This window comes from Ceratosolen solmsi, unplaced genomic scaffold (assembly GCF_000503995.2).
Source record: "Ceratosolen solmsi marchali unplaced genomic scaffold, CerSol_1.0 scaffold75, whole genome shotgun sequence".
NCBI lineage: Eukaryota > Metazoa > Arthropoda > Insecta > Hymenoptera > Agaonidae > Ceratosolen > Ceratosolen solmsi.
Window position 1 is genome coordinate 308,947 of NW_011948457.1, and position 11,980 is coordinate 320,926.

Here is an 11,980-nt window from a genome sequence, read left to right on the forward strand (position 1 = left end):
TATTTTCATTAAACTTTGATTTAAAACGTATGATATTAATTATTACTGGAATTGAAATAAAAAATTATAATAGAAGCAAAGAAATAAATATTGTATTTTTTGTAAAATACTTTTGATGACATATGTAAATATTTAACATAATTCAGTGGTTCAATTATGAAGCATAATGTATTTTCAAATGCAAGAATTTATACTATAAATATATTTTATTTTAATTTATCAACTAAGCACTTTGCGGTTTAATCTATAGAAGTTCTTTGACATATTATTAGATATTGATGATTATTTTGGAAATTTAATAAGTTATCAGGTCTCTTAAAATCATAAACAATCGCTGATTTATAAATTTTTAAGTAATGTTGATCATTAATATATTTTTTATGTATATTTTTTAATTTGGAATAATAAAGACTCTGCTATTGAAAATATATTTTAGATTTAAATACTAATTATACCTCGTTTAATTCATTACGTGTAACTGATTTATAACTTGAGTATTACTTAAATAATATTGCTATATAGGCAACTTATGTGCTAAACCAATAATACGTAAATCAATATGAGCGCGTGGAAAAAATAAAATCTCTTATAATATGCGTCCCAGTATTGTCAAGGAAACTGGACTGATAGCTAAGATCTACTCCTACATTAACCAAATATTTAAAATTCCAAGAAAATGAATAAGGCTCTTATAAGAGAGAAAAAGAAGAAATGAGTTTTTCATATTTGTAGATAACATGCATTTGAAATTCATTATTTTTATATAAGTAATTTAAAAACTTTTAATTGTATAAAATTTGTACATAAAATTGTATTTGATATAAGGAAATATGTTTAAAAAATAAAAAAAATCTTGTAATTGAAAATAAAACTACGTTTAATAATAATACCAAACTACTTTTAAAATGAATATATTTTATTTTAAAAGCAATAAATGATTTAAGATGCACATTAATATTAAATAAATACCAAAAAAATTTTAGTGTTAGCACAGTTTTTTATTGTTAAACATTATTTCATAGGATAGTATATCAGTAGATAAAAATATTTATTGTAATAAGAACTAAATTTGATTATAGAAAAGGATATTTACGTTTTAGAATATTAGTAATAATCAAAGAAATTTATCTCGATACTTTCATTTTTTACTTAAGACTTACATACTAAATATAATTTAACAAATTATACTATTCAGAATTACATTTTAATAAATGTAAAAGTTTTAAAACTCTTGTTTCGAAAATGAATTTTTAAATTACTATGAGTAAAACTAATTTATAGAAAAAATTATTAAAAAATAAACAGTAAATTTTATTTTAAATATATTTTTAAAATATATTGCTAAGTTATTAAATGTAATCAAAAATAATAAAAAAACATTAAAAAGTAGAATATTAATATTATTTATGAAAGAATTTTAAAAAAGTTCTCATGAAATAATAGGTGCATTACTACTTATATTCTACCATTCATTTTGATTCTTTATTTTTCCACTATGTTTTTTTTGGCGTGCTCTGGAATTTTGAAACCAAACTTGAGTAACTCTCTTACTTAATCCTGTGACATGAGCTATCCTTTCAAGATCTTGTCCATCTGGATTACTATCTAATTGAAAATTAGCTTGCAAAACTGAAAGCTGTTCTTCGGTAAATGTTGTACGTACTCGTTTTGTTTTATTCCCTTTGCCACCATGTTCTGAGTCACAATCCTCCGACGAGGATGTATTATTTCCTTCTACAATATCTAAATAATGTGCTTTACATAATAGTTTTGCTTCAACTAATGCAAATTGTTCACCTGTTGATAATTGGCGTGAACAAGCATCACAAGCAAAACAAGCTAAATGATAAACTCTTTCTCGAGCACGTCTTACCCAATCCCCTGATCCAACACTACGACCACATTTGGCACATTTTGCACCAAATGTTCTGAAAATTAAAATATATAAAATTTATATTATAATATATATTATTAATATATATTTTTTCTTATTAAAAAATTTAAGAATATTTTGTTGAAAATATAAAAATTAATAACACTAAGTTATTTAATTATAATTTTATCAAATAAAATAATTATTTTAATTCTATTTTTTAATAATTTGATAAAGTAATAATGATTAAATAATATTTATTGTTATTTACATTTAAGTTATTACTAATAATTAGTCAAATGTTTGTTGATTTATATAATCCTTCAAACATGTAAAATAATATACTTACAATATATTCGATTGTTTGTATTTTAGCTGAACCAGGATTTTCATATACAAAGAAGTAAATATATATATAACCTAATGTTTATTGTATTTAAATGAATGTATTTGAGCATAATGAAATATACATTACATAATAATTTAGAAAATAAATAATTAATACAATATAACACAATATGATAATTAAATATAATATAAGGTACATAAAATGTTATGTAAAAGATAATAAAACAAATAATTTTACGATTAGATGTAACGTAATAGAAAGATTTTGGATATTGAAGCTATCACCATTTATAGACATATTTATATTTATCTTGTAGCTCGATTTAAAATTAAAATATATTTTTGTGCTTACAATAAATGCTAATTTATATCTAATTTATAGTTAAATCTATAGCATAAATGACAATCTTATATCAGAATCGTGATTTACTATCTTCGTATATTGTCATGTTTATATTTGGTAGAACGCAAAGGAAAAAAACTATCGTGCGAAGAGGGCGAGAAAAAAGACAAAATTTGCATGTTGCAAGTTCTTAAAATATTTCCTAGTTAAGTAGACGAGTAAATTTTCAATTTCGTTTTAAAAATCAAGAACAACAGGCATATTAATGATCGAGTATAATTTAGTCTAAAAAAATGAGTATCTAAAGAGATAAAGTCATAAATAAAGAATTAATTTACGACAATGTACTTCGAGTATTTAAATAATGTATTTAAATACATTAACAACAGGATGAAACCGTACAAGGTACAATGTTATTAACTATTAAAATTTATTCATAGTTAAATTGATATAGAAATTAATTAAATGTTTGGTTATATATATCTATATACTCATTCATTATCTAAGAAAAATTTTAATCGTTCATTATACATTTGTATTATATAAAAATAATATGTAAAATGAGGTCCACATTTATATGAGTCTTTATTTCACTTAGATGTTTATAATAAAATTATGAAAAAAATCAATTGCAGAATGTTTATGCTTATCAAGTACACATGTCCACTAGAAAATTATGATTATGTATCAATATAAATACACTTATTTTGTTATAAGTTCAAGACTTAATTTAATTTAATTTATTTGAATAAAAATTCAATTAATGTGCAATTAAATATACAATTATTTATAATGTTTATATAATACATTTTGCTTATTATTGCTAAAAAGAGTTGTATTTATTATATATTTATTATATTGCCATAATGAGAATTTCATAAATAATTGTTCTTATATAATACAAATTAATATTAATACAATTTACATCTATTATTGCTCAAGAACCAAATAATGATATTGATGTATCCAATGCCAAAAATATCATGCATTTAAAATTTTAGATTGCACTTTAGTAATCATCGATAAATCCTTCATTTATTTTAAATTATTAGTATTCATTTTGATATAAATAAGTAATCAGTTCTTATATTATTATATTTTATAGAAATTGAAAAAAATGAGTATTAGCTATACATATATTCTATTTTGCAGTAAATTCTTCTTAAAAGATTTAGCACCTTCATTACTAATTTATTTTCATGATCAATTGACTAATATATTTTTCAAAACAAAATTTATTTTATAATCTAATCAATTACTCGAATGATAACTTTCAATATTTTACCATATGTTCTTAGATGTAGGATTCTCAAATCAAATATTTGAATTACTGTAAGAAAAGATAATCCTTCATATTTTTCTTCAAATTGGTCATCATCAATATTATATCAATGAAACTTATTCATCTTCGGTTACAAATAAAAGAATTCCAAAAATAATAAATTTAAGTAATCCTCGTCTATATTTTCAAAGCTAAGCTATTCTATTTCTCATAACTAATAGAACTATATTTTCAAGCCACTTTAGAGCTGCAGTTATTATAAGATGATCACGTCTTCTTCAGCCACGAACTACATTGCTAGTACTTTAGAATCATTAAAAATATAATATTTTTTAAAAAATCCTTCTTTATTTCTTATAAATTCTTTAATCTGTAAATAGATAATATTTAATACTTATCGAAACAGCAATATATAACATGAGTATAAAAATTCACCAAATTTTATAAAATAGAGCAGTATAATTTATTAATGCTTTATTTCTCTTAAATAAATCTTGTATTGAAGAAATAAATTTTTCAACACATTTTTCTAGTGCTCCAGTTCAGTAAGGATCAAGATAAATAACTTAAAAGATTTATTCTTATTCAATTATCTTGACTAAAACATTATTTTAATGTATTTTTAATCTGTATAAAAAAAACAAACACATTTTCTGATAACATTATATCTATTGAGTAAATTGTGTTGCTATTTATGTAATATATAAGATATAACAATATTAATCATATTCGGAAAGAATGAAGATGGTTATTTGGCGATTGAAAAAATATTTAATATTGAAATGAAGTATCTGGAAAATATGTGCATACATTAAGGAATATGCAATTCTAAGCTTTTAATTGTAATATTCAAATTTTTATTTGATTGTGGATAGAAATAAAGTTTTTTGTATATTGTCTTAACTGTTTATTGCATTTATTTGTATATTGTTTTAAATATTTGTGAGATTAAATAAAAGAATGCTTTGGATAAATTAGTTTTGATTCTGTAGACTGCATAAAATTATCAAGATAATGTATTCTTTATAAAAAACAATAGACTATACAATATAGACTAATACATTTTAGAGCTATTTTTGGAACTAAATATTTGTAACGCAGCTCAAACTTCAGTAATAAAATCTATGGCAATTCAACTAAAAATTGGAGAAAAATTCACCACCAGTAAATATCCGAACATGTATTTTTAATGATAATTGATAATGAAATAAAGGATCTTTTTTTGACAAAAGATATTTTATCACTTTTAGAATATGTAAATAAAAGGTTTTTTTGTATAAAATTTATGCTTGATATAATCTAATAAATAAAAAAAGACAAGGAATAATCTTTCTGTAAGAACTTTAGTATTAAACAATTGTATATCTACCTAAACAAAACTCAATAAATGGCAGATGAGTTAATTATAGTGATGGAATTATATATAAATAAACATTTAAAATAAAAAAAAAACTGATAATTTTAATATACAAAAAGTTATGTACTAGATATTAATAGGCAAGAAACTTTTTTAATTTTCATCTGAATTATTTGATAAAAATACGAAGATTATATTCCGTCGCATATATCTTCTATTGTAATTGAAATATATAAATTAACATTTTAAGATACAAACTCACATTATATAATCTTGCCTACAATATACTTGGGTATTACGAAGAAAACATGAGTGTTGGTCATGGAGAGGTCTAGAACATGCACAGCATTTAAGGCACTTTGAATGCCACGTACGACCTCCTACACAAATAACTGTACGTTCTTGCACACTTTTACCACAGCCACCACAATCCATTTCCAATGTTTCCTTATTATTTGATTCAATGAGATGACATTTTTTCTTACTTGAAACATCATTATGCGTCGATGAAAAAAAATTAACAGCACATGAAGTATCTTCTTCAATTTCAGCCTATAAAAAAATTAATATAAATTATCAGAATTCAAATTATCAAAATGACAGTATAACTTTTGCAATATTATCGCTTCTTATATACCGTTAATTAATTGAACGTATATTTTTCATATTAATGAAACGAATTTTATGGTAATATTATTCAATATTAAAAATTATAAGATAGAATTATTCTCTAATAAGATATAATGTAAACAGACAGTTTAATGTAAAATATAGTACTATTTATCTTGCATCATGATGTCTTAAAAATGCAAAAAACTTCCGATTTCATCGAAAAAAGGTCTGAACGTAAAAATTAATGGATTTTGTATCGGTAGTGTAATTGTAGGTTCAATTATAGAAGAATCTACACGTTGAAAAGAGAAAGAAAAAAATACAAAAAAATAAGAAAGAATACGAGAACGATAGAGAGGTAGAAATAAGTTTTATAAAGAAAAAAATATATATATAAAGGATGACTTAAGCAGGAAATGAATGTGCTGTAATATCTACAATGAAAAGGAGAGAGATCGTGGTATAAATAAAGGACAAATTGGATTACTTTATAAATATTACATGTCGAAGGAATAAAGTGTGCCAAGCATTTAAAGTTTGTTGTTGAATTTAGCGATTAAATAGCACCTGTATATTTTCAATAATCTTAGTACTGGTCCTGTTAAGATATGTTTATACAGAAATTGTGGAATACTGTGATGACAGATATGAAGTGTGAGATAATAATGACCATGACTTGTAAATAAAAAGTATATCTTATCAATTAATTGTATACACTTATTATTCTACAAATCACCCTTATCCTTATGTGTTGTAAAATCTTAGAGATTGTTCTTGTTTCTTGCCAAACCGCATCATCTGCGCAAACAAAAAAAGATTGACTTATGACTTGAATTACTGGTAACAGCATGTATGAAGAGACATATGTTCAAATTTATACTGTAATAGTAGGCTGTTGCATGTTTCAACTACATTAAAATATTAATGTGATGATAATTACTAATATTGAATTATATTCTTTCCGCTACTGAGAAAGTTTAACATATAAGTACTAAATGTAATGATGATTCTTATATGTTTTGATGACTTAAATTATTATAACTCGATAATTATTAGCATTTTATAAATTTTTTTTACGATTTTTATTTAGAGCAGCACTTTGTAAAAAATTATTTATATAAATATAAAGATTTTTTAATTGCTTATATTTAATTCTTGATACAGAGGAAGAATGTGGTAAAATACTATTTATCTTATAATTTAATTATTGACATACCGATAATTATAAAATTCGATTTAAATTTAATATTGCTGAGATAGATGTAAAAACACTTCTATTAGACATTGATTGTGAATTAGATATTACAAATATAGCCAAGTAGTTTTATTATTTTACTTTATTTACATTTTTTTAATATGTGTTAACTTTCTACATTATTAAAATGTTAATAAAAAGTAATTTGTCATAGATAAAATTGAACAAAATACAACAAAATTCAACAAAATTGAACCATAGCAAGTATTTTGATTTCATACATTATTGATAAGAAATTAAGACTTTGCTTTGATATTTAGAACCAAGATTAATATTATATTTTCATAACTCCTTAAGAATATAAAATTTATTTACACAAAATTAAAGAATAAATTTAACTTTTTATTTTTCAAATATCAAAATATTAAATCCATATTAAACCAAAAAGATCAGCATTGCATAATTCCATCTTGCTGTTTTTCGTTACTACTAGAAAATATTTTTAGGAAGCATTTTAATGAAGAAACAATTAAATTTCATTGCCATTTATTATTTTTATTCTAATAATCTTTCTAATACAATACTAATACAAAAAATTTTAGAAATCAAATTGCAAAAAAAGGCACTCACATATATATTTACATCCAGAAATTTATAGTATAGATAAAGAAATTATCTAAATAAGTGATAATAATGATTGTTATGATGATGTTTTGTATTGATAATATGTTTATTTCATTAGTATTTGTAAAAATATTAAGAAAATAGTACTATTATAATCATGAATAATATTAAACATGAATAATAATTTATTACCATCAATAATAATTTATTTGGAATCAAGACAAAATTTACGAATTAAAATTATATAGCTTCAATGCACATAAAAGTTAAAATATATAATCCTCCCATGATTTTATGTCAATTGATGGAGAAATTATATAGAAACATTCTGAACTATCATAGGACGGTCTATACACTTTTCTGTAATTACTATTAATGACATGAAAGAGAGGATAATTGCATACTGTAACTTCAATATAGTATATTATTTAACGAGTCATGTTATATTTGAACACAATTTTTTCGATTTTTTCTATATAATTTTTATATTTTAGTGTACTTTCTGTGTTTCGTCTCACTGAAATTTGATGTACCATCATTTTCATTTCTTCTGGAAATATTACTTATTTTGCTAATGTAGTTTACGGATATGCATATTGTCAATTTCTTTATTTTTCTATACTCGATTATGACATTTGATTTTGTAATGAAATGCATAGAATATATATAATATTAATATTTAATAGGAAACCACCAATTGCCACTTAATTAATGATCTTGGATTATCAATTCTAAGTCATTTATTAATACATATTATATTTTTTGTTAATTCCCATTAATATAGAAAATAAAATAATTCGGTTATATGTTTAACTGTGAAAGTATAAATGATGAATAACAAAATTAACTACAAAAAAATGGAAAAAATTATACATATATATATGAATACAATTTTTATGAAAGAATTTATATATTTATTAAGAATTATCCTATTTTTAAAAAATCATCAATCTATTTGAAATATAAGTGAAATAGTATTGGAAAATAATTTTTTTTAATATTACCAAAAGAAATATATAAAAATTATTAGCAAATTATATTTTGATTTAGTACATTCATTAATTAAACATTCAGTATCTTCTTAATTATCTCATAATTTAAAAATTAACTAAATTAAAACATTCATTTAACAGCACTATTTAAAAAGTGATAAATCTCTAGGAAATTATACTTTTTTTTGGACCAATAAAAAAGTATTTATAAAAATTATTTTTATATGAATGGGATTTTCATATAAATGATTTACACTTAGTTTTTCACTTAAAACTAAATTAGTAGTTATATATATATACATATATACATAATTCTTGATCAATATAAAAGTAAAAATCATAAAAATATTGTAATTTTGAAATAGAAATTCAATTCTTTTAAAAAATTTAAAAGTATGCAATTAACACATAGTGGAATCTTTTTAAAAAGATATATTTAAGCATGGTTTTTATGTTAAAAGTTATTTTATGATAAACTTTTTAAATGTTTCATATTAATCAATACATTTAACGAATAAAATTGTTTTTTTTTATTTATTAATAAATTATATTAATGCAATACATAAAATAAAATGATTTATATTGTGTAGAGATTAAATTTTACAGGAATATGAAATTTTATCTATAACTGCAAATTCCGAAATATAGGAATAGAATTAAAGGTTATTGTTTCTTCAATTCGCGATATATTAGTAGTAAAAGAAAATTACCTTTTTGTTACGGATTAAACAGTTGAAAACGGAAGACAAAAGTGGAAGTGGTATAAGCGCGCGAACGATTGTTTATAAACACTAGCCAACGAACTCGAGTAATGTTTCTACGCCGAAAACCCGAATATAGGACTAGAATTTCGAAGACTTATAACAATGAAACTCACAAAAACTATGCTTATTGACGTCACAAAAAATACCGGCATAGTAACAGACACCGGATCGCCACCGGCGCCGAAAAAATTACTACGAGAATACTTATAGACTGCGCGTGCCACGCGCCAGTCAGTCTTTGTCGGTCCTCTGCGAGTCTTTGTCTCAGCTTAGCGTAATAACGATTACGCTGTAACACAGCAGCTCACTATTCAGTCTTCAAGCTTCTTCCTACAGTCATCTCTCACTGTAGATACACACGTACGTAATTGCTCAAACAGTAAGCAATTTGACTATAAAATAGTGAAGCACATTCAGAATACGCTAATTAAACTTAACGAATAACGCGATAGTGCTAACTTAATCAAGAGTGAAACTATTGAAGCCTACTACATATATAACGGATTACACCGATCCTAAGATAGCAGCAGCGGTTCCCCTTTAGAAAGCTTAGGTGCAACAGCAGCAGTTCTTACGCACCGACACAAAGGTAGGAGCAACCCAGTCTCACTTAGGCAGCAGCGGTTCAACAGCGGCGGCTCACGCACACTACTATAGCGGCACTTCTCGGAAGGGAAGGTGTTCGAGAGTGAAAAGAAAATCTCTCGAATTATATTTACTAGAAAAACCTTCAACAGCTTATAAAGAGGGAATTATCGAACGGATATGAAAAACTAAGAAAGTCTCTCCAAGACCACATGAGACTCGAAAAGGTTTGTACATCTGTGAACTCGTAAACAGCCATTTATGGCCTTTGACCTGCAGATGTAGCAATTGTTTTTTATGCAATAAAACGACCCTTGCGAGTTTACATCAAAACCCGACGAGACTGTTTATACGAGTATATTTTGAGGATTAAAATATTTCCAAAACAATTGAATGAAAAATATTTCTTAAAATCCGTTGCAACCCGAAACTCGACACGCGCGACTTTCGACATTCTGCGTCGCACGTGTGCCTGTAATTTTATCAGAATGTTATGCATTGTTGTCAAGTACGCCAAATGTTGCCGGTCACATCGGCTAGGCAAATACGCTTGACCACGAATTAGTCCCCATCACGATAACACCAGGAGAGGGGACAAAACTTCCCCTTTAGGCGTTGCCACCAAAGATGCTCTTCTGACATCTCCCTGTGCATGCCTAATTTCCTCGGAAGTGGGAAATTGGCGTGTACAATTAACATAATTTCGGAAATCGACGCGCTCTGATTGGAAATCTAAGATCAGAGCCTCCTTGAGTGGGGGCTCGTGGCAAGAGACCTTAAAAGTAGGGCCAAGAAAGCGGAGGACACTGTCCGCAGAGATAAGTCAAGAAAAGGCTCGAGTGGGCAGTCTAGGGAAAGGTCAAGTAATAGAAATTAATTGTCCAAGGAAACCAAGTCTAAAATCCACTCAACGCAGAAATAAGTGTTAATAATTCAAAGCAAGAATAGTGTATGTTGGTGAGTAAAGGAGTCACGTCGCACATGATTCGTATCCCTCTCACCGCAAGACCACAAGAATAGTGCATGCTGGTGAGTAAAGGAGTCATGCCGCACATGCTTCGTGTCCCTCTCATCGCAAGATAGATCAAGAATAGTGCATCCTTGTCAGCATAAAAGTCACGCCGCACGTAGTCGCTTTGCTACGTGCAATTGTGTCCAACTCATCGCTGAATCAGATATTAAACTACGACATCGCTGTAAATACGTTAATACATTTTATCTCTTCAATTATTATCAGCCGGCGGCAGAACCGGCAAAAAACAACCATCAAGACTATCTCACACTCTCCAACAAGAAGTATGCAGTAATTATTTACCTGTGCAATTTGCATCAATTCAACGATTTCAACGCATCTTGTGTAGTGACACGTCCTATTTAAGAAGTCGATCAAGAAATCGTATCTTCATATAAGATTCAAGAAGATTCTACAACATCCATATGTAAATTGTGTAATAAATTGTATAATAAATATATAATTAACCAACTCTCACGCCTCTTGTACAGCCCCTACATCTCACTCCTTCCCGAGCGTCTGCTAGGGCGGGCGGCAAACTAAGCTATTGAAGCATTGGCAGTTCGAGCCAACAATTACATCACTACAGCTTTCGAACAGAAGGAGTCACTCCACACATTACGGAGAGTACATACACTCCCGTCAGCACGTAACACTATTGAAGAAACTTCCTCTAATTATTCGTTTACGTCTTTATTCTCACACTTTATGAATAATAACTATTTATTTGTTTGAGAATAAGAGACTCCGTTTAGTAAGGCAATAAAATATCTGACAAGTAATGTCATGAAAATTGTATTTAAGACTTCAAAACTTTCCTGCTCATAATTATTTGTACTAGTGTCATAAAACATCTGGAAAACTCTAGCGGAACGTGCTCATACTCCCAGTGCAGTAGAACCTAATGGGTTCACTGCCGGGAGAACCCCAAAGTAGATTCGAAACGAATATCAGATATGCGTGAAGCATTGAGTACAAATATTTACTGCAACC

The 11,980-nt window shown here is 26.1% G+C and overlaps 1 protein-coding gene across 2 annotated transcripts in view; it reads right to left on the minus strand.

The window, feature by feature from the left end:
• Window positions 1–1,434: 1,434 nt before the first annotated feature.
• LOC105366817 (LIM/homeobox protein Awh) overlaps window positions 1,435–11,980 on the minus strand; it is a 14,485-nt gene continuing 3,939 nt past the window's right edge. The window contains exons 2-4 of one of the 2 annotated variants that reach the window (XM_011505383.1): window positions 6,383–6,613; window positions 5,466–5,755; window positions 1,435–1,928 (exon numbers count right to left, since the gene is read on the minus strand). In XM_011505383.1, the coding sequence (XP_011503685.1) occupies window positions 1,463–1,928; window positions 5,466–5,638 (639 nt within the window). In that variant the 5' untranslated portion in view covers window positions 5,639–5,755; window positions 6,383–6,613 and the 3' untranslated portion in view covers window positions 1,435–1,462. The remainder of the gene's footprint in view (window positions 1,929–5,465; window positions 5,756–6,382; window positions 6,614–11,980) is intronic. The other variant, XM_011505382.1, reaches the window with a different exon arrangement.